The following is a 24016-nucleotide window of genomic DNA, read 5'->3' as shown; positions in this document are numbered from 1 at the left end:
TGCTTAAAATAATAATTTTTGTTAAAATAATAATAGTAGAGCGTTGGCTATAGTATTTCTGGAAAATAGAAATAAATGTCACCTGCTTAGTGACATGGTGATAAATAGTGAACGTACGTAAGAAATATTTTCTAGGAAGAGTCTAGAAATGACATATAATAAAAATAATAAAAATATTATCCTATTCAGTTTTTTTATATTTTATGAAAGAAATACTAACAAATTCATCTCAGTAAGCTTTTTAATATTTTTGAATGATATTTTAGTCATAGACAGTATGAAGAATTTTAACAAGTGAATTTTATAAGTGCTATGATATATTTTAATATTTTGCATTGTGGAGTTAGATTTCTGTTGTAAGACTTTGGATTTAGCAGTGAGCTAACAAAACTATGAAGCTTCTGTTTCTATCGTTATGGGACTCACTGAGAGTTGAAAGATGCGCTTTTTCTAATGGAGGAGGCTCTGATTGTGTTAGAAAGAATAAAGGCACCCTCGTAATGACTTGCGCTGGTTACTCTTATGTTGCAATGATAAAATACTCACAAAACAACTTGGCAAAGGAAGGAGTTGTTCCAGCTCACTGTTTCAGAGTTCAGTTCATGGTCTCTTGGCCATGCGAGGCTGAGCACAGCATCCTCGTGGGAGAGGATGGGAGCAGACAGCTGTTCCTGGAGGACAGGAAGCAGAGCAGAGGCATACAGGAAGTGACCCGATCACAGGGCACACCGCTCCTGTTTCCTCCAGCTAGTCCCCATCTCTTCCCTTTGCCACCTCCCAGTTAGGACTCCCATATTATGACCACCGAGGCACCAATGCATTAATTACTTTAGAGGCCTCGCTTTCTAATTATTTCTGGAAACACTGTCACAGACTCACCCAAGGTGTGCTTTGCTAGTCTTGTAGGTGTTTCTTTATTCAGTCAGGGTGAGCCACTACAGTACTTAAGGTTTAATAGAAGTCATACGGATAGTAGTGTCCAGCAAAAGTGGGTCAGTTAAGTGTTAGCTCTTATGATAATGGTTATTTCTACAAAAAATAATGGCCATAAATGGTTATAGAATCAGGTATAAAATCGATACCGTTGTTCCAGTTTTCACTGTTGCATTGTCTTTGGGAGCTTGTTTGCAGGTGCTACGGGGGTATAGAAAGTCTAGCCCTTGACTGAAGAACAGCTTTCTTGTGAGGGGGAAGATGGTCCTTTTCTGCATAGCTCTGGGAAGGACACACATGAGCAAGCAACCCTGACAGTCAGGAGGGTGGAGATGTCACAAGCAGATCGTTCTTTCCCCACTGTGTCTGTGGTCCAGGAGCTGCTCCCAGTAGACTGCTCGTGCGTGTACTGAGCCAGTAAATATTTGAATGTATATATGTTCTAGGAAGACTGGTTTATTAATTGAGGGATTTTGACATTCACACTAATTATCTGATTTCAGGTTTGAAAGATTAGAAGTCCTGGCTGTGTTTGCGTCTACCGTCTTGGCACAGTTGGGAGCTCTCTTTATACTAAAAGAAAGGTACATTTTTGTATGTCTTATGATCAGCCTCTCCTGTGACAGTTGGAAATATGGAAGACTCCAGTGACGCTTTGAGTGACGTGCAGCTTGTAATGGGCAGTGCTGGGGTCCGATAGGACAGCTGCTTCCTATTCCAGACCCCTCTCCTATTCCAGACCCCTCTCCTATTCCAGACCCCTCTCCTATTCCAGACCCTCTCCTATTCCAGACCCCTCTCCTATTCCAGACCCCTCTCCTATTCCAGACCCCTCTCCTATTCCAGACCCCTCTCCTATTCCAGACCCTTCTTTCCCACCTCTAGTTTTTTCTTTGTAGCACTAAGTTCAGTCCCGGGTTGGACTTCCTCAGCGGCCTGTTGAAGTGGGCTTGGTAGAGGAATGTTGACATTGCACATTGACCATAACCTGCCTGCTATCTCCTGGCGTCTCCACTAAACATACTAAGAGACTTGTATGAACTTTGGGGTGGGTTAACTATGTATTTATAAAATGGAACTATGTTTTTAATATGGATTTTTAGGTTTATAACTTACAGAATTTACTTGATATATTTTTATTTCTTTTAGTGCAGAACGTTTTTTGGAGCAGCCTGAGATACACACGTAAGCTGGGTTATTTATTTATTTATTTATCACAGCCATGAGAATTAATCTCAGTCACAGGGCTTCATGTATTCCACCACCAACCCACATCTCCAACCAAAGATTTTTATTTGGGGTATAATTTACTGTTATTTCTAATCCCAATTACTAGTTGCTCCATTATTACCTCCAGCGTCAGAGTTCAGAGTAGGGTTGTGTGTCTGATGGCTTACATCTCAGGATGAGAACCTCCAAACCCCAATTCTCCCTTTTGCCTTTAACAGTCCCCAGACCCCGGGCTTTGTAATGGCACAGGAAGAAGTTTGTAACTTCAGGCCTAGGTCAGCACACTAAACCAGCTCCTGTGAGTGTTCTGTCACTTAACACCTAACCCCCAGAACTTTCCACGTGGCCTTTAGAAAAGATTGCATTTTCCGCCCACCTGCTCACCAACTCTGGGCTCTTACTAGTTAACTGAGGAACATCTGACTCGTCTAGCATGTTGGCCTGAGTTCCCTTAAGAGGCCCGTCAGGTCCTGTGTAAGTGGAGCAGCAACAGGCAAGGCATAAGTTCTGTGGCTAGAAACAAATTTGGATTCTGGTGGGCAGACTGTTACGGTGATCCCTCGCCCCGTCCTCTCCCCTATTTTCCACAAGTTAGGACTCTGGTGGGCAGGCCGTTACAGTGATCCCTCTCCCCGCCCTTTCCCTATTTTCCACAAGTTAGGACTCTGGTGGGCAGGCCGTTACGGTGATCCCTCGCCCCGTCCTCTCCCCTATTTTCCACAAGTTAGGACTCTGGTGGGCAGGCCGTTACAGTGATCCCTCTCCCCGCCCTTTCCCTATTTTCCACAAGTTAGGACTCTGGTGGGCAGGCCGTTACAGTGATCCCTCGCCCCGCCCTCTCCCTATTTTCCACATACTGAAGTTATAGAACGGAATTACCGGTCAAAGAATTCAAGGTGAATGTTTTCTTCTTTTTAGGGGAAGATTATTAGTTGGTACTTTTGTGGCTCTTTCTTTCAACCTGTTCACGATGCTTTCTATTCGGAATAAACCTTTTGCTTATGTCTCTGAAGGTATGTCTTTGTTTGTTTTAGTTTACTGTTTATTAGAAAATCTATTGGGCTTCTTTTTGTTTCTTTGTTTTGTTTTGTTTTTCGAGACACTTCTCTGTGTAGCCTTGACTGTCCTGGAACTCCCTCTTGTAGACCAGGCTGGCCTCAAACTCACAGAGATCCGCCTGCCTCTGCCTCCCGAGTGCTGGGATTAAAGGCATGCGCCACCACCGCCCATCCTTGTAGCTTTTTCAAAAATATATTTACTCTTTGTGGGGAGGGCTGCATGACATGACACGAAGGTCGGAGAGCAACCAAGGGAGTCAGTTCCTTCATTCCATCATGTGGGTCATCAGGCTGAGCCGTCTTGCCATCCCTAAAGCTGCATTAAATGTACCAGCGATGTGTCAAGTCCTCTAATTCTTTCGACTGTGTGTGGAAGTTGAAACTGCTTTAGACTTAGTGTTTGGTCAAGACAAGGGAAGCAGCTGTAGCTGCGAAGAGAGGCATTGCCCTTTGTCATGTTACATGGACACTGCAAACTCAGCCTGAAAGTGAAAGAACTTGTTTTTCTAGTGATGGTTTATTCTTCTGTAGAGATAACTTAAGTATTTTCTCCTTAAAGCTGCTAGTACGAGCTGGCTTCAAGAGCATGTGGCAGACCTTAGTCGAAGGTAAGATGCTGTGGAACTTCATGGCTTTCATAATTTAACAAGAATCTCCAGAGGTGTGTCTGTCACGGAAGCTCAGGTTTGCAGCTGAAATCACTGCATGAGCCGCTCTTAGTTCAGTTCTCATTCTCTCTAACCCATGGTGCAGAAGAATTCCCTGCAGTGGCAGATCTTTGTGCCCGAGTCCTCTTTGCGCTGTGAGATGTAAAATCCACCTTATCTGTAACAATGTTCGTATTGATAGTCCATGAATTCTTCTAACGAATACTCTTGTCTGGTCTTTCATAGTTTGTGTGGCATTATCCCAGGACTCAGCAGTATCTTCCTGCCCCGTATGAATCCATTTGTCCTGATTGACCTTGCTGGGGCATTTGCTCTGTGTATAACATACATGCTGATTGAAATTAAGTAAGTATATTGTATTGCTATCAGGTGTGCTTTTGATTCCTGGGCCCTGCTTTTTAAGGGCATTGACAAGGTGGATTTGGGGCTAGGCTTCTAGCAGTTTTGCTAATTCCCCGTGCAACTTGGTCAGGCCTTATCCTCAAGTGTTTCCATCTGAAAAACTAAGGGACACAGGTGTCAGTATTCCTCACCGCAGTTTATAATGAGAGCCAGAAAATGATTGAATTCCTCCTGCTGGCGTGATGGGCAGACGGCAGGAGGAGGGCTGTCTAGGTCAGAGCTGCTGTTGCCACTGAGAGGAAGAACGACAAACAGTCCAGATGCAGCTTCAAAATAAAACTAAAGCCTTTTTTTTTTTTTTTTTTTTTTTTTTTTTTTTGGTTTTTCGAGACAGGGTTTCTCTGCAGCTTTAGAGCCTGTCCTGGAACTAGCTCTTGTAGACCAGGCTGGCCTCGAACTCACAGAGATCCGCCTGCCTCTGCCTCTTTAATCCCGAGTGCAGGGATTAAAGGCGTGCGCCACCACCGCCCGGCAAAACTAAAGCCTTTTAAAAATAGACATTACAGCTGCCTTTAGATCAACATTTTACCGCTCAGTTGTCTGACTGACTTACCCTTTAGGCAGTGGTGTGTACTTTAATGGCTTCTTGGTTTTTACGATCTTTTTGTATATTTTCTAAAAAGTCACGGGCAATTATGTTTTTATACTGGAATTCCAAGGTGTTAGCTCCCTGGCTCCTGGTTGTGTTTCTTCACCTGAGCATCCTTGCCCATCACTGGAACCTCTTTGTGACATTTTCTGTGTGAGTCGGCCGTCAGCTGTCAACTCTCCCAGTGCAGTGCACACGTCCCTTTCTCTTCTAGTATTTGTTTGTTTGGGTGACGGCATCTGGGTGGCAGTCAGAGGACGGCTCTGGGGAGCCCGTGCCCGCCTCATGCCTTGCTGAAGCCGGATCCCTCACATCTGCTGCGTGCTCCAGACTCGCTAGCCCGTCGGCTTCTGGGGCTGCTCCTATCCCTGCCTCCCATCTCACTGTGGGAACTCTGGGATTACAGTGCATATGCGGATCACCACATCCAGCTTGTTACTTGAGCTTTAGTGAGCCGGCTTGGCATCAGGCCTGGGAGGCACAGCGCTGAAACTCACTGAGTCACCTCCCTAGTCCTGATGTGCTGGGATGTTATTCTCACTGTAAGCATTTTTATAACATATAGTTAAGTGCATTCACGTGTTTGTACAGTCATCATCCCTCACTGAAATTCTATGCCCATTCAAATAATACCTCCCTATTTTCCCTTCTCAGAATCCCTGGTAACCACCATTCTACATCTGCTTCTCATTTTAACTACGATATAAGTAAAATCATACAATCATGTTTTTGTGGCTGGCTTGTCTTTTATATAGCAATGTTTTCACAGGTCATCCATGTTGGATATATTTGCATTTCCTTTCTTTTTGAGGCTTAATCCCACATTTTATTTACCCACTCATCTGCCAGTAACATTTGGGTTGATCCCACCTTTTCTCTGCTGAGAATAATGGCACTGTGGACTGAGGTATAAGTCACCATTCCAGTCCCTGCTTCCAGTCTGGCGGTGTCTGCCCAGAAGTAGACTTGCTGTAGTATGTGTTGTAAGAACTTCAGTGCATTCTTCAGGGCCTGCTTTATCTCCATCTTTGCCGAGTCTTCCTCAAGCCAGTCTAACTGATCATGACACATACTCAGTTTTCTTTATTTTTTTTTTCTTTTTCCTTTTTTTTTTTTTTTTGGAAGCAGGGTTTCTCTGTGTAGCTTTGGAGCCTGTCCTGGAACTCGCTCTGTGGACCAGGCTGGCCTCAAACTCACAGACATCCGCCTGCCTGATTAAAGATGTGCGGCACCACCGCCCAGCCAGTATTTTCTTAATGTGCCTTTGTCTCCTGTGCTATTTTGCTGCTATTTCAAGCCATTGTCACCACCACTGTCTTTGCTTCTGTTTTCGTTCTCACCCATCTCTATAGTCATTTTCCATGTTACTACTTATGTCGTCGTCATCTCTTCCAATAAGCGGCAGGATTTTCCACTTGCAGATCCCTCTGTTTGTAAAACTTTATGGCTTTTAGCTTGGGCTCCTGTACAGTCAACCCTCTGCAAACCTTACCAGCCAGCACTGGTCTGGACTTGTGTCTGTGTCTGTATCGTGGTCTTCATCCCCTTGCCCATATTGCTTTCACTTTCTGGACTATCTCCTCCCATCATTTTGTTCATTTCTGAAAGCTCAACTCCTTATTTGTTTATTTAATGTAAGGATATTTTGTCTGCATGCATGTCTTCGCTGTGTATGTACCTAGTGCCCATAGAAGCCAGAAAGAGGTTTTGGATGCCCTGGGAGTGGAATTGCAGACCATTGTGAGTGTTGGGAATGGTCTCTGGGAAAGCCACAATTGCTTTTAATGGCTGAGCCGTCTCTCTAGCCCTTGCTTTTCTGAATTAGGCCCACCCTGGTAGCCTCATTGCTCACTCTGTGTGTCGGTAATGTCCTATAGAGACTTCTGCTTCATCATTACTGTTACTGTGTTACTATATTTATTGGGTTTTTACGATAAGGCCTCGTGTAGCCCAGGGTGACCTGGGGCTTAGTACTTAGTACATAGCCAAGGCTGGCCATGTGTGGACCCTCCTGCTTTTACCTCCCTAATGTTGGTCTGTGCCATGACCAGTTGGAGACTTCTCTAACACACACAGTGCGACACTGTAGCTCTTATCTGTGTACTCTTGCTCCGTCTACAGCAGAAACCTTGTCTTATTCCTGTTTCTATCCCCCCATAAGGGGACGTAAATGTGTTTAGAATCAGCTTGTATCCATTCTGTCTTGTTGGGAGAGCTTCAATTTTGTTTTTTGTTTTGGTTTGGTTTGGTTTGGTTTTGGTTTTTCAAGACAGGGTTTCTCTGTAGCTTTGGAGCCTGTCCTAGAACTAGCTCTTGTAGACCAGGCTGTCCTCGAACTCACAGAGATCTGCCTGCTTCTGCCTCCTGAGTGCTGGGATTAAAGGCTGGGATTAAAGGCATGTGCCCCCACCTCCTTTAGAATTTGAAACATTGATGCAATATAATCCTTCAGCTATAATGTCACTGTAACAGATTCCTGGGAAACTGAATTTTTCTGTTTGTTTTTTTTTTTTAATTCAAGGTTTCTGTGTAGCCCTCGCTGTCCTAGAACTTGCTGTGTAGACCAGGCTGCCCTTGAATTTAGAGTTCTGCCTACCCCTCCCTTCTAATGGTTAAGATTCAAACTGTGGGTCACCACACCCAACTCAGTACTAAGTTCTTAACGCAAGAATTTCTGAGAGCAAAAGGGTGGGATCACTGATGAAAGTCATTTATCCCTGAATCAGAAATTAGTGGTTGATGTCTCTGTTTCCGGTCTGCGGTCTTTGAAGTGGAGAGTGCTGCGAGGCTCGCCTGTCTTACCTTCTCCCTGCGCACTGACGGACGCCGCCGTTATTATTTTCCCACTAAACTTTGAGAGGCAGGGATTCTTAAAGCTGACTCTTTGGAGATTGTTTGGATTTTTTTTTCTTCTTAGGTTCTCTCTTGACAGTAGTAGCTGTTGTGATTTTTTTAAAAATTATTTTGTTTTTGATAATTACTGTTAGTTATCAATTGTCAGATGAACTATGCGTTTAAGATAGAAGTTGGTTTTTTTTTGCAGCAATTACTTTGCTGTAGACACCGCATCTGCAGTAGCCATTGCCCTGATGACCTTCGGCACCATGTATCCCATGAGTGTGTACAGTGGGAAAGTCCTTCTCCAGGTGAGACTCTTGTCTGCATCGTGTGTTCTCTTACCAGGTAGAAACCTGGCATGTGTACTAGCAGATGGGTAAAATATTAAAGATTGAAGAGCTGTGTTAGCAGCGAAGTCAGACAGTAATTTCTGAAACTCGCTTAGCAGGAATTGGCTGGAATTTCATTGCCCAGTAATATTTTAGGCTCACGTTCTTCTGTGTTCCCTGTGGCATGCGATCATGAACCTACAGTTATTTGCCTCTAATTGAATTTTAAAGGAAAGCAATATTATTAAGTATTTTTTAAGAGACTTAATTTCTTTGGGTAAATAGGCTCTGGGTTTTATACATAGTCTATTTACCCTTCGTTTTGTTTTGTTTTTCAAGACAGGGTTTCTCTAGCCCTGGCCATCCTGAACTCACTATGTAGACTATGCTGGCATTGAACTCAGAGATCCTCCTGCCTCTGCCTCCAAGTGGTGGGATTGAAGGTGTGCACCACCAGTGCCCAGCTACCATTGATTTTTTTAAATTTCCTGTCATTGGATGGTGTGCACCTGAGTATCTATCTGTATGTGCAGCTTGTGCAGGAAGGAGCCCTCAGATATCAGAAGAGAGCTTAGGTACCCTGGAACTAGAGTTACAGGCAATCGAGATCTTCCAGTTAGGGAACCAAACTGATCCTTTTGTTGTTATTTGTGGTTTTTTGAGACAGGGTTGTAGAAGGAGCGGCGGGCAGGCCTGCTTTTCGTCCCGCCTGGCTCCCAGCTAGCTTTACAGCCGAAATAACAACACACAAATTGTATTTTTTTTAAACACTGTTTGGCCCATTAGTTCCAGCCTCTTATTAGATAACTCTCACATCTTGATTAACCCATTTCTAATAATCTGTGTAGCACCACAAGGTGGTGGCTTACCAGGAAAGATTCTAGCCTACATCCATCTCAGGTTGAAGAATCATGGTGACTGCCTCATTGCCTTCTTCCTCCCAGCATTCTGTTCTGTCTACTCCGCCTACCTAATTTTCTGTCCTATTAAAGGGCCAAAGCAGTGTTTTTATTAACCAATGAAAGTAACACATAGACAGATGACCCTCTTCCATCATTCAGGGTCTCTCTTCATTTCCCTAGCAGTCCTGGAACTCTGTGTGGAGTCACAGAGATCCTCCAAAGGTGTGTCTCACCACACACAGGCGTGGTGAGGGCTCGTAACTGCTGAGCCATCACTCAGCCCCTGGCTGGTTGGTTCCTTAAGTCTCACGGGATTCTAGAGAGAGCAGCTTCTTCCTAAGAAACAGAGTTGGCACCTTCCCCTCTGGGAGCCCCTCCTACTCTCATCAGTTCTTTCCTCCATCTAAGTTTGCTCAAAAACAAACAAAAACCCCACAAATGAGTGTGGGTCAACTAGTGATGTCACCCTGCTGAGCCAGTGAGACCTCTCCTCTAAATCATAACGGGACACACGTCAAAAATCAAAGGCTGGTTTGAAATCTGTTTATGGGTGTGAAGGAAACTTTAGAATTATTATTGCAAAACCATTCTCTCCCGGCTGCTCACGCCTTGTCTTGTTTTTCTAGACTACGCCACCTCATGTTATTGGTCAGCTGGACAAGCTGATCCGAGAGGTAAGAAGGAATAATAAAGAAGTCTTTTTCTTGGTTCGTTTTTGGGGTTTTCTTTGGTTTGTTTTTGTTTGTCGAGACAGGGTTTCTTTTTGTAGCCCTGGAGCCTGTCCTGGAACTCGCTTTGTAGACCAGGCTGGCCTCGAACTCACAGAGATCTTCTTACCTCTGCCTCTCAAGTGCTGGGTGTGCGCCACCACCGCCCAGCGAATAAGTCATTTTTAAAAAAGTTTGTTAGGGAAGTAAAAGTATAATCTATTCAAGTCGAGAATTTTATTCCGGGGAGTTTGTGTTCACAGTAGAGGTTGTAGCCCAGGGACAGAAGTGGGCACTCGAGCAGCTGCTCAGCCTGGAAGCAAAGTTGACTGGAAGCACACGTGGAAGGGAGTGGGCTGGAGACTCGAGGCAAAAGTCCATGTCTCCAAGATAATTCAGCTAACTTCTTAGTTTGTAAGGAAGTTCCGCCTGCTAATGAAGAAGAAATATTGGTTTGGATATTGACGCTGTTCTCAGTTCTTGGTTGTTAGTCCCAAAGGCCACTTTTTCCAACACAGCTGGATGCATGTCCCAGCCTGAACCCTGGCCCTGTTACCAGTGGCTTTGTTACCACTGTCCCCATGGCTGTATCTGGTGCTGGTATTTACTGACAGCCTACACTCAAAAAGAGGATTGTTAAAAGAGGAGCCAGGCAAAGACACAACTAGCATGGACATACACACTCTACAGAGGAAAGCATGCACTACAAATGATTGTCACAAGCATATCTACCTTGTTCAAAAACAAAACCATAGCACGGTAAAGCCCAGATCAGGCTGCACCTGGCTCAAGGAGCGGAGCAGCCTGGGTCAGGACTGAACAAACAGGGCTTATCTGAGACCTCTGATAGCTGATGTGTGTCCTTACACAGGGTTTAGCTGAGACCTCTGATAGCTAATGTGTGTCCTTGCTCAGGGTTTAGCTGCGTCACTTCTAGGCTTCCAGCTAGTCTGTAATGCAAACATTGCTAAGTCTAATGCAGGTAACTGATATACTGCTCTGTGTTTTGATTAGGTATCTACCTTGGATGGGGTCTTAGAAGTCCGAAATGAACACTTTTGGACCCTTGGATTTGGCTCATTGGTATGCTTTCTGCAAGTTCATTTAGTGTAATTTAAACATGGTTTTTAAACTTAAAAACTTACAGTAGAATTTCTTGAAAATTTTCATGGTGGGTAAAATTTTCATAGTGGGGGCTGGAGAGTTGGTTCAGGGTTTAGAATACTTGCTCTTTGGAGAACCTGAGTTAAGTTGCCAGCACCCACATGGTGGGTCACAGCCTCTGTTAATTCCAGTCCTGGGCAACCTCAGCAGGCACCAGACACACAAAGTGTACAAATATACATGCAGGCAAAACACTCATACACAAAAAATTAAAATAAATAAATCTTTAAACCATTTTCACGGAAGCTTGGATTCTCTGTTCTGTTTAATGGCATCTAAAATACTGACAGGTTCAGTTCCTTTATTGAGGTTAAAGGGTCTTTTTCTTCTTTTTAAAAATATTTATTTATTTATTATGTATACAATATTCTGTCTGTGTGTATGCCCGCAGGCCAGAAGAGGGCACCAGATCTCATTATAGATGGTTGTGAACCAACATGTGGTTGCTTGGAATTGAGCTCAGAACCTTTGGAAGAACAGGCAATGCCCTTAACTCTGAGCCATCTCTCCAGCCCCTTCTTTTTTCGTTTTAATTTAACCTTGATACTATTGGAGGCTTTTTGTTGCTGTTGTTGGAGCTGTGGAGAATTGAACCTGGGACCTCATATTTCACAGTTTTCCTTCTTGTTACTCTCCTAATACATATTTTTGTTTATTTATTCATTTGATTTCTTTTGAGACAGCATCTCATTCTGCAGACTAGGCTGTTCTGAAGCCCAGTCTTGTATCCCAGGATTGCCTTGAGCTCACAAGACTTTTTTTTCCTAGCCTTCTGAATACCGAGATTCTAGGCATGCACCGTCGCATCTGTCTTACATGAACTTTTGTTTGTTTCTTTTTGTTGTTGTTGTTGTTGCTTGTTTGTTTGTCTTGACACAGGGTCTCTCTGTGTAGCCCTGGCTGTCCTGGAACTCACTGTGTAAATCAGGCTGGCCTCGAACTCACAGAGATCACCTGTCTCTGCTTTTCAAGTGCAGGGATTAAAGGTGTGGCTTCTGTTGCTTGTCCTTTTTTCTTCTTCTTTTTAGATTTATTTATTTTATGTATATGAGTGTTTTATCTGCATGTATGGTGTATGACTTTATGCCAGAAGAAGGCATCAGATCCCACTAAAGATGGATGGTTGTGGGCCACCATGAGGTTACTGGGAATTAAACTCAGGACCTCTGGAAGAGCAGCCAGTGCTCTTGACCACTGAACCTTCTCTCCAGCCCCATAAAAACCTCCTCCCCCCCCCCCCCCCTTTGTGTAGCCCTGACCTGGAACTCAGTCTGTAGACCAGGCTGGCCTCAAACTCAGAGATCCGCCTGTCTCTGCCTCCCGAGTGCTGCGATTAATGGCATGCCACAGCGTCACCCAGCCCTGTTGCTTGTCTTTAAGCCTTCCAGCCCTCCGAGCTTTAAAATGAAGAGTGGCTTACTTAAGGCAGTATTTATAAACACATGGGGATCTAATGTGGAAGAGTTGTCTTTCTCCTGACTGCTCCTGTTGGCCTAACCTCGCCCACATGCTATTTCTGCTGGGCTCAGTGTACATTCTCTTCCCAGTTCTTTTTTTTTTTTAAATATTTATTCATTTATTTTATGAATATGAGTGTTTTATCTTCACACACATCAGAAGAGGGAATCATATCCCATTACAGATGGCTGTGAGCCACCATGTGATCACTGGCACTGGCAATTGAACTCAGGACCTCTGGAAGAGCAGCCAGTGCCCATAACCCGCTAAGCCATCTCTCATCTCTCCAGCTCCCCCCCCACCCCCCCCCCCCCCGCCCCAGTTCTTCTTAATGTGGGCCTTTGTCCTAGACAGGAGCTGTGTCTGGCTAGCTCTGTAAGCTCACCGGGTTCCATTGCAGACCCAGTGGGCTGCCTGTCTCTGAAGTGTGCCAGAGCCCTCCACTCTCGGCTGCTTTCTCCGGTTGCCTGTCTCGGATTTCCAGCCTTCAGCTATTGTTTAACTGCTTTGGGGTTTGTAGGTCAGTCGGTGTCTCTGCTTCCATGCTGCCACTAAGACACACCTGGACTCCCCAGCATCTGCTTTACTGGCTGTAGAATTTTATGTAAATATCCTCGAATGCCTTCATCAGTCCCCTGGTGCTCACTTAGATGAGTTTTCATTTGTCCTGTTTAAGTAGGCTGTGATGAGCAGTTTTTGGAATAATTTTTATATATACCCATGACTATTCTTTAAGATTTTTAGCTAGCCATAGTAGCATATGCCTTTCGTTCCAGGTTCCAGGACTCAGGAGGCAGAGGCAGGCGGATCTCTGTGAGTTCAAAGCCATCCTGGTCTTTATAGCAAGTTCCAGGCCAAACCAAGGCTATATAGCAAGACCTTGTCTCCCCCACCCCCCCAAAAAATAGGAAAAAATAGTTTTTAGAAGTGAGTTTTGTGAATTACGGAATAATCAAATTTTTACAGCTTTTAATACAGATTATTAAATTGCCTTTCAGAATGGCTGTACCAACTAGCTATCTCCTGTAGTGCATTTTCATGTGTGTGTGTGGGGGGTGTGGACAGGTGTGGAGAAGCCTGAGGTTGATGTCAGGTATCTTTCTTTTTACCCCCTAACATATTGAAGCAGGGTCTCTCAGTTGAACCTAGGCTAGTCTCAAACTCACAGAGATCCTCCTGCCTCTGCCTCTCAGTGCTAGGACTAAAGGCGTGCACCACCACAGCCAGCCGCTTCTTCTACTCTTTGAAACTCCGTTCAGTTGTCAGCTCTGGGTCAGAGGCAGTTGTCTTCTCAGATCATCTGCAGCTGGAATAGAATCCCAGCTTTTCTGTCTTTCCGTGCTGTGCCTGGTTTATGCAAGGCCGGGGATCAAACTCAGGACCCTGTATGCATTCTGTCAGCTAAAGGGTCACAAATCATTACATTCACCATTTACGTTGATTAGTACCAGCAGTATATAGCAAGATGCTATGTTTTTTCTTATTTTAAGAAACAATACCAAGTACCAATCAAGTTATGAATAGACAGAATTCTCAGTATTATAATTCTAAGCAGTCTTTTATGATTTTTCCCTCTTTTAGGCTGGATCAGTCCATGTAAGAATCCGACGTGATGCAAATGAACAAATGGTTCTTGCTCATGTGACCAACAGGCTGTACACGCTTGTGTCTACTCTGACTGTTCAGATTTTCAAGGATGATTGGGTGAGGCCCGCCTTACTGTCTGGGCCCGCGGCCCCCAGCGTCCTGCACTTCTCAGACCATCACGTCATCCCGATGCCTCTGCTAAAGAGCACCGATACCGTGACCCCAGTCACGTCAACACCAGCCAAACCTAGCAGCCCGCCCCCCGAGTTTGCATTCAATACCCCTGGGAAAAACGTGAGCCCGGTGATTCTCCTGAACACACAGACAAGGCCGTATGGTTTGGGTCTCAATCGTGGACACACACCATACAGTGGTGTGCTCAGCCAAGGACTCACAGTTCCGGGATTTGGAGCAGGCCAGGGATTGAGGCCCACCTTCTCACATATACCGAGTAGGTATGGAAACAACAGGACGGGACAGCCAAGACCTTGAAGGACTCTAACTTATTTTTATGGAGACTATCGATTCCTTGGCTTCCAGTGTACTTAGTAACCCACCTTGCGTTGACTGTTCAACCATTTGTCAGATTATCGCAGGCTTGTTCATATTTCATGAAACCCATAAACTATATTTTTGTAAAATGTTCTTGTGGCAGTGAGGTCTTTGAAAATGTCCCGGGTGTTAGGTGGGCTTCCTTCAGAAAGCCCCTCTCTCTAAGCTTGCACGTTAGCTGTTCTGTAGCTGCCCACACTGTGGTGTGACCTGACCTGACCTCCAATAGCAAAGCCATGTGCCCCTTCCTAAGGACACCTCGTCCCTCCAGTGCTCCGTGTGTCTGCCCACTTAGGAAATGAAGGCATAAGTGTCCACTTGAAAAGTAAAAGTCTCTCTTATAGCTGTTCTAAGCTTAATTGGTACATTTTTTGAGGTCCTCCTGATCATTTCTTGCTAAATAAAAAGTAAAAGTTTTTATCAGAAATTGTGAGACATTCTACTACATAGCACAGTTTAACTCTTTTTAGTCTTCTGAAGCAGGGCCTTGCTGTATAGACCAGGCTGGCTTCAAACTCACAATCCTCCTGCCTCAGTCTTCCAAATGCTGGGATTGTAGGTTTTGAGCCACCATACAGGTATATTCTACATTTTTAAATAATGGGTTTTGAATAAAGTTTTTCCATTTACAAATGTAGTACATTTGTAGATAGTCCACTCTTCTCAGTGTTTTATTTGGTTACAAATACCAAACCTTTGGCAAAATGGAATGAATTAAAAAAACAAATTCCAGTTTTCTATGTTACATTTAGTCAATTTTCCACTGACTGACTACAATAGTCATACTATTATAGCTATACTTTGGTTTTGAATGAGTAAGTTTATTAAGATGATAGCAAATCAAGGTAAAAAAAATAAATAAACAGCAAGAGATAGGAAGATAGGTAGCAAGACATCATGAGTCGGATGCCCGGAACACCCAACGGAAACCTACTGGGGAGCTCCTCTAAGGCGGCCAGCTTCAGTGCTTGTGGAGTCTGGGCAGAGCAGAGCGTCCCTTCCAGGGAGGCTTCCAAGTGAAAGACAATTAGCAACAGAGATAAAATCATCTCCTGAGCGGCAACAGCACCCTACAGAGACCTGGGAACATAAGGCGACTACAGTTCCTGACTGAGCTTCTCTCTCCCTCCTCGGATACCTCTGTATCAGGCAAACAACTAACCCCTCGTGGAAGTGGCTCACCTAGCTGTTCTCAGGGGACATGCTCTAACCTTGAGCTGTTTTGCTGTTCTCCTTCTCTGTCAAGTCTGTCCCCAGATGGGGTGTCGGAGGACGCTTTGAGACATGTTTGGGTCTGAAATGGGAGTGGGATGACCCCACTTCCACAGCACCTTCTTAGCTTAAATAAACAAACACATGGCAGTTTACTGACGCAACGTACATTATATAAACACTAACAATAATGGAATTTTTGTCTCATTTTAATAAACTAGCTTTAAAATATTTCATTTTATGAACAAAACATATACATGTATATACATGCATACATACATCTAGATAGATAGATATAGTTTTGATTTGTTTGTTTAGTTTTTTTGAGACAGATTCTTTTTGTGTAGTCCTGGCTGTCCTGGAACTCACTTTGTAGACCAGCCTGGTCTCAAGCTCACAGAGCTCCACCTGCTTCTGCCACCTAAGTGCTGGGATTAAAGGCGTGCATCACCACTGCCTGGCTCAAATATATACTTTTATTGTAAAATTGGATATTTTAGTCAAGATATTTTTAACAGACCTAATAACTGAACTGGACAAAAGACTTTTATTCCAATCTTGGCGTTCTTATATATCAGTAGTTTTGTAATCGTTTCTCATTTGCAGAGTTAGGGAGGGAAAAGAATTAGTTGATTTTTTTAATGATTGGGTTTAAAATTTTATATAATTAGAAGTGCACAATATGTGTCGAATTGCTAAGTAGATATAATACCGAGAACTTTTTATTTAACAGTGAGCATAACTTATAGACCGAGTGCTGCCTGCACCAGTGCCCTGAGGTGTCTTGGAACAGAGAATGAACTACAGGCTAACACGGTTTTCATGTTTCGTCCCCACTACCCCCAGACTTTTCTGTGTTTACATCTTTAGACAGAGATTTTTTCTTTTTCCTTTGTGGGAAAGGGTTATTTCGGAAGGTGGTAGACAAAAGATTAGAGCAGGATATCCCTCATAGTTCTGTGGATGCAGAGATTAGAGCAGGGTTTCCCTCATAGTTCTGTGGGGTGCAGAGATTAGAGCAGGGTTTCCCTCATAGTTCTGTGGGTACAGAGATTAGAGCAGGGGATCCCACATAATTTTTTGGGGTACAGAGATTAGAGCAGGGGATCCCTCATAGTTCTGTGGGGTGCAGAGATTAGAGCAGGGTTTCTCTCATAGTTCTGTGGGGTGTAGAGATTAGAGCACGGTATCCCTCATAGTTCTGTGGGGTGCAGAGATTAGAGCAGGGTTTCCCTCATAGTTCTGTGGGGTGCAGAGATTAGAGCAGGGTATCCCTCATAGTTCTGTGGGTGCAGAGATTAGAGCAGGGTATAAAAGAAAAAAATACAGTTTTCCTTCCCTCTTTAATTTCTGAGGTCATAGTTGGAATTACATACAGTGATCTCCTGGGAGACATCCTGAGTTTCAAGCCTCTGGCTGAGCTGCATTTGTGTGTCAGTGCATGTGTATGAGTGTTTTCCAGACAGGGTTTCTCTATAACAGCTCTGGCTGTTTTAGAACTCGCTCTGTAAATCAGGCTGCCCTCGAACTCAGATCTGCCTCCCTAGTGCTGGGATTAAAGTGCACCGCCACCACCACCCAGTAGGTTGCGCTGCTTTTGAACTGCCAATTTTTACTTGACCACAGATGCCCATTTGGGACTGGTAGATGGCTTAGCAGATAAAGACACTTATTACCACAAAGCCCTCGGACCGGATGTCGAGGACTGGTGTCAACAAAAATATTTCTTACCAGGGTAGGGGCATGGGAATTGAAGAAATATAAGTAAAGAATATGAAGATGCATAAAAATAATAAGACAGAAAACATAGAAAGTATCAGGAGGGCATTTCAGTGACTGAAATCCTGAAATTTACCCGTGTTTATTTTTCTACAGCCTTTAAACCCAACCTAAACTGGGGGAGAAGGTAACAAAAGACTTTATTAACATAACTCACACAGTCAATGGCTTTATTACTCTAAAGCATCAAATCATTAGCATTTTGTCATTTGGTAGCTAAGGTGCTCTAGGTCCCTATTTTGAAGACCGCCCTTTCCTAGGTGACCTCATAGTTACTGAAAAAGGAGCAGAAAAAATTTGCATATCATGACCACCCCTCAGGATGGCACTGAGCTATCTTAATTTCAAAAGAGCCAGGCAACCACCTCCTGACTGAGGAGGTACAATTATGCCTGTCAGTCTCCAAACTCTCTGACCAGAGACAAGGTGGAAATGGGCCTGCATTTTTCGGCCTCTACAGTTCCTTACTTTTTATTAATTTTAATAAAGCCTGTGCTTTTGCAACAGGGCAGATGATTGCATCTGCCGGATCCTCTGTCCTCTGGAAGGAGGGAGAAGAGGAGGGAGAAAACCGACTCCCATAAGCTATGCTTTGACCCCCATGTACACCATGGCGTACACACCACTCACACGGATGAGTGTTTGTTTTACAGAACACGTACCTTTCAAGTCTGGTCTCATGTGAGTCATGAGAGACTCTGTTCACTCCACAATGTTTTCAGTAAGCCAGGTGAGTTAAATAGCACATATAAAGTTTATTCTCTAGATAGTTTTGGCTTATTTATTAGTAATTTAGTTGTCACATATCCATCCGGTACTCGTTGAGTTCTGTATAGACCAGGTGCTGTACTGAGTACAGAGGGGCATAGTATATCAGGTTGTGACGCCATATTCTTAGGGCCAAGGAACACAAACAGCAGTCGAAGGACGTCCAGTTAGTCCTAAGTGCAGAGATGAGGCCAAACGCATTTCTCAAACCCCTCCCTCTTCTTTGTCATGTTGGACTTCCTTCTCTTTTGCATCCTTATGTGCACCACTTGCCTGCCTGATACTCAGGGTGGTAGAAGACACTGTTGGATCCCCTGGAGCTGGAGTGACAGATGGTTATGAGCCACCTTGTGAGTGTCAGGAGCCAAAACCCCAAGTCCTCTGGAAGAGCAACCACTGAGCCGTCTCCAGCCCCCTTCTCCAAGATTTTTTTTTTTATGATCCACTAAAAGTAAAGGAATCTCTCAGGTAGTTGGTGGCTTTGGGTTCCTTTAAGCAATTAACAGCTTAAAAGTGCCTTTAATGATACTGAGATCATAGTCATCCAGCTCCCACCCAGTGAGCCTAGCTTCTTGCAGAACAGGTAACTTTGATAATACTTGGCTAAGTTTTCTCACCAATGAAGCATCTGGTAAAAATTCTTCAGTACTAAAGTCAAAAAATACTAATTGTTTAAAGTTCTCAAATACGTTCATGAAGGAAAGCCATCCGTCACTGCTTACACAATTCCCCGCTAAATCCAACTGCTGCAGGGTTCTCAGAGGATTCGTCTCCAGAAAATCACCTGGGGGAAGAGATAAGTATGTTAACTGGAAGAAAGCCACATTAAATGAGTTTTTGTACACTCATAGGAATCATTTTTCCATTTTAAAATGACCATGTTTAGACCAGAGTTGAACCCAGGGAAGAAAGAACTCCTACAGGCAGTCTGTGATGGTGCCCCTTCTATTTATGAATTCTGTTTCCTAATGTCTAATGTAGAAGAGCACAGAAGGCACATAGAAGTGATGTGTGTGTTTTACCTTAATCTTGATTCCTCCTGGAAATGGAAAGTTGATTAAACACTGAGGTGTGAGATATTAGATATTGAGGAGTTGTTTTTAAAATTAGAGGCCCCTCTGGGGAGTAGAAGTGTGAGCAGCAGCAGCAACTTCCAGAAACTATAGTAAGAAGTTCCTCTGGGAAAGAGCACCTGTGTCCCTGCCAGCCCCCAGTACCATAATCTGTATGTGATACCCAGCTGCATCAGCCACCTAGGCTGCCTCCGAAGTGCCTGCACCTAGAGGAGTGACCACTCGAGCCTTAGGCCCCTGCATCAGGAAGAGCCATCACTGGAGGCTCTACCCTGCCTGCACCTAGAAGAACAATCAACAGAGACACAGCCTCCAACTACACCAACTGTAGAAACAGGGTCCTCCTGAAGCACAGACTCCACATGTACTGACTGGAGGAAGAGATGGGTAGACAACAGTGTGAGAACACACTCAACAACACAAGAGCAATATGGCACCTCCAGAAATTAATGGTTCTACAACAGCAGGACCTGAACATCCCAATGCAGATGAAGCAAAAAAAAAAAAAAAACCTTAAAAATAACTATGAAAATGATTGAGGCCCTTACAGGGGAAATAAAAAACTCTCTTAAAGAAACAGAGGAAAAGACAAACAAAAAATTGGAAGAAATCAACAAATCCCTTAAAGAAAACCAAGAAAAAGAAATCAAACAGGTGGAGGCAACAGTTCAAGACTTAAAAACTGAAGTAGAGGCAATAAAGAAAACAAACCAAGGGTATTCTGGAAATGGATAATCTAGGTAAATGAACAGGAACTATAGATGCAAGCATAAACAACAGAATACAAGAGATGGAAGAGAGAATCTCAGGAGTTGAAGATACAATAGAGGAAATAGATTCATCAGCCCAAGAAAATGTTAAATCCAACAAATTCTAAACACAAAATATTCAGTAAGTCTGAGACACCATGAAATAACTGAACATAAGAATAATAGGAATTGAAGAAGTACAGCTCAAAGGCACAGAAAATATATACAACAAAATCATAGGAAACTTTCTGAACCTAAAGAAGAACATGCCTATGAAATACAAGAAGTTTACGGAACACCAAATAGATTGGGCCAAAAAGAAAAAAGTTCCCTTGCACATATTAATCAAAACACTAAACATACAGGATAAAGAAAGAATACTAAAAGCTGCAAAAGAAAAAGGTCAAGTAACATATAAAGGTAGACCTATCAGAATTATACCTGACATCTCAATGGAAACCATGAAAGCCAGAAAGAAGGTCCTGGGCAGCTGCGCTGCAGACACTAAGAGACCACGAATGCAAGCCCAGACTCCTATACCCAGCAAAGCTTTCATTCACCATCGATGGAAAAAACAAGATATTCCATGACAAAACCAGATTTAAACAATACCTATCCACAAATCCAGGTCTACAGAAAGTACTAGAAGAAAAATCCCAACCCAAGGAAGCTAACTGTACCCACAAAAATACAAACAAAAGGGCTGGAGAGATGGCTCAGTGGTTAAGAGCACCGCTTGCTCTTTCAAAGGTCCTGAGTTCAATTCCCAGCAACCACATGGTGGCTCACAACCATCTGTAATGAGATCTGGTGCCTTCTTCTGACCTGCAGACATACATGTAGACAGAATATTGTATACATAATAAATAAATATTAAAAAATGGTGAAAACATAAAAAAATACAAACAAAAGATAATCCTATAGCAGCAAATCCCAAAAAGGGAAACACACACACATAATACCACCAACAAAACAAAAATAACAGGAACAAGCAATTATTGGTCATTAATATGGCGCAAGCCTTTAATCCCAGCACTCGGGAGGCAGAGGCAGGCGGATCTCTGTGAGTTCGAGACCAGCCTGGTCTACAAGAGCTAGTTCCAGGACAGGCTCCAAAGCCACAGAGAAACCCTGTCTCGAAAAACCAAAAAAAAAAATATTCCTTAATATTAATGGACTCAATTCACCTATAAAAAGGCACAGATTAACAGAATGGATATAAAAACAGAATCCATTTTTCTGCTGCATACAAGAAACACACCTCAACTCCAAAGACAGACAGTATCTTAGAGTAAAGGGTTAGGAAAAGGTTTTCCAATCAAATGGACCTAGAAGCAAGCTGGTGTAGCTATCCTAATATCTAACAAAATAGACTACAAACTAAAAGTAACCAAAAGAGATGAAGAACATTTCATATTCATCACAGGAAAAAAAATCTATCAAGATATAGTTTCAATTCTGAACATCTATGCCCCAAATACAAGGGCACCCCCACTTGTAAAAGAAACACTACTAAAGCCTAAATCACATATCAAGCCCCACACACTAATAGTGCGAGACTTCAAAATTCCACTTTCACCAATGGATAGGTCTACCAGACAGAAACTTAACAGAGAAATAAGAGAACTAACAGACGTCATGATTCATATTAACAGACATCTATAGAACATTTCACCCAAACACAAAAGAACATATCTTCTCAGTACCCCATGGAAATTTCTCTAAAATTGGCCACATACTTGGTAACAAAACAAACCTCAACAGATACAAAAAAATTGGAATAACCCCATGTATCTTATCAGATCACCATGACAATTTCCTGGATAAGTACCACATACCAAGGTTAAATCAAGACCAGATAAACAAATTAAATAGACCCATAACCCCCAAGGAAATAGAAACAGTCATCAAAGCCTCCCAACCAAAAAAAGCCCAGGACCAGATAGTTTCAGTGCAGAATTCTATCATAATTTCAAAGAACTAATACCAATACTCCTCAAATTGTTCCATACAACAGAAACAAAAGAAACATTACCAAACTCTTTTTTTTTGTTGTTTTTTTTTCGAGACAGGGTTTCCCTGTAGTTTCTAGATCCTGTCCTGGAACTAGCTCTTGTAGACCAGGCTAGCCTCGAACTCAGAGATCCACCTGCCTCTGCCTCCCGAGTGCTGGGATTAAAGGCTTGCGCCACCACCGCCCGGCTACCAAACTCTTTTTATGAGGCTACAGTTACACTGATACCCAAACCACACAAAGACACAACTAAGAAAGAGAATTACAGACCAACCCCCCTCATGAAGATTGATGCAAAAATACTCAATAAAATACTGGCAAACCAAATCCAGAAACACATTAGAAAAATCATCCACCATGATCAAGTAGGCTTCATCCCAGAGATGCAGGGATGGTTCAACATATGAAAATTCATCAATGTGATCCACTACATAAACACACTGAAAGAAAAAAACTATGCGATCATCTTATTAGATGCTGAAAAAAACCTTCAGCAAAATGCAACACCCCTTCATGATAAAGGTATTGGAGAGATCAGGGATACAAGAGACATTCCTAAACATAATAAAGGCAATATACAGTAAACCAACAGCCACCATCAAACAAAGTGGAGAGAAACTCAAAGCGATCCCACTAAAATCAGGAACAAGACAAGGCTGTCCACTCTCTCCATATCTATCCAATATAGTATTCAAAGTCCTAGCTAGAGCAAAAAGACAACAAAAGGAGACCAAATTGAAAGGAAACAAGTCAAAGTCTTGCTATTTGTGAATGATATAATAGTTTACATAAGTGATCCCAAAAATTCTACCAAGGTACTCCTAAAGCTGATAAACACCTTCAGTAATATGGCGGGGTACAAAATTAACTCAAAAAAAAATCAGTAGCCCTCCTATATACAGATGATAACTGCACTAAGAAAGGAATCAGAGAAACATCACCCTTCACAATAGCCACAGACAACATAAAACATCTTGAGAGTAACTCTAACCAAACAAGTGAAAGACCTATATGACAAGAACTTTAAGTCTTTAAGAAATTGAAAAGGATATCAGAAATTGGAAAGATCTCCCATGCTCTTGGATAGGTAGGATTAACATAGTAAAAAAGGCAATCTTTACCAAAAGCAACCTACAGATTCGATGCAATTCTCATCAAAATCCCAACACAATTCTTCTCAGACCTCAAATGAACAGTACTCAACTTCATATGAAAAAACAAAAAACCCAGGATAGCCAAAACAATCTTCTACAATAAAGAGATTCACAACTAAGTACTGAACGCAGCTCCCAGAGTCCAGTCAAAGAGACAGAGGACAAAATAATATGAACAAAGGGGCCAAGAATATGAAGGGGAAACCCACCAAAACAGCTGACCCAAGCTAGTGGGAGCTCACTGACTCTGGACTGACAACTGGAGCGCCTACATAGGACCAATCTAGGCCCCCTGAGTGCCGGTGACAGTGGGTGACTTGGGCAGTCACTGGGGCCACTGGCAGTGGAACTGGGAACTATCTCTAATGAACAGTCTGGCTTTTTAGAGACTATTTCCAATGACACAATACCTTGCTCGGACTAGACATGGGTGAGGGGGGGAGGGGAGAGAGGAGGCTCAGTCCTGCTTCAAGGTAGTGAGGACAGAAACCTCCATGACTTCTCTGAGGAGCAGATGGGGGGTGGGATGAGGGGAAGGTGGGGGAGCAGAAAGCATGGAGAGAGGGAACTAGGAATAGTATGTAAAAAAATAAAATAGCATATATTTAAAAATTGGAATCAAGCAGGCAATATTAGATCTTTCCATGTTTGTCAATATAAAGTACTTAACAGCTTTATCTTTGGATATCCCTACCTATAAACTTATGTAAATGAGAGTCATTTGGTATCTAGAAATGACTTTTTAGGCCTTCCTAACCTCTTCAGGGAGATCCTCAATTCCCTAAAAACAGGACACCCTAAAGTGCCTCCTACATGAAAGGGGGGTGTTCTGTCCTGATTCACAGAACAG

The 24016-nt window shown here is 43.1% G+C and overlaps 2 protein-coding genes across 2 annotated transcripts in view; one reads left to right on the top strand and one right to left on the bottom strand.

Moving 5' to 3' along the window:
- Window positions 1–14844, top strand: part of Slc30a6 (solute carrier family 30 member 6) — a 29068-nt gene extending 14224 nt beyond the window's left edge. The window contains exons 6-14 of the mRNA XM_038320256.2: window positions 1437–1517; window positions 2083–2118; window positions 3082–3176; window positions 3781–3829; window positions 4115–4234; window positions 7924–8026; window positions 9576–9623; window positions 10671–10739; window positions 13860–14844. Coding sequence (XP_038176184.1) covers window positions 1437–1517; window positions 2083–2118; window positions 3082–3176; window positions 3781–3829; window positions 4115–4234; window positions 7924–8026; window positions 9576–9623; window positions 10671–10739; window positions 13860–14357 — 1099 coding nt within the window. The 3' untranslated portion in view covers window positions 14358–14844. The remainder of the gene's footprint in view (window positions 1–1436; window positions 1518–2082; window positions 2119–3081; window positions 3177–3780; window positions 3830–4114; window positions 4235–7923; window positions 8027–9575; window positions 9624–10670; window positions 10740–13859) is intronic.
- Window positions 14845–18661: 3817 nt separating this feature from the next.
- Window positions 18662–24016, bottom strand: part of Nlrc4 (NLR family CARD domain containing 4) — a 37701-nt gene continuing 32346 nt past the window's right edge. The window contains exon 9 of the mRNA XM_038319756.1: window positions 18662–18960. Coding sequence (XP_038175684.1) covers window positions 18668–18960 — 293 coding nt within the window. The 3' untranslated portion in view covers window positions 18662–18667. The remainder of the gene's footprint in view (window positions 18961–24016) is intronic.

This window comes from Arvicola amphibius, chromosome 2 (genome assembly GCF_903992535.2).
Source record: "Arvicola amphibius chromosome 2, mArvAmp1.2, whole genome shotgun sequence".
Lineage (NCBI taxonomy): Eukaryota > Metazoa > Chordata > Mammalia > Rodentia > Cricetidae > Arvicola > Arvicola amphibius.
This window is presented reverse-complemented; position numbering and strand designations above follow the sequence as displayed.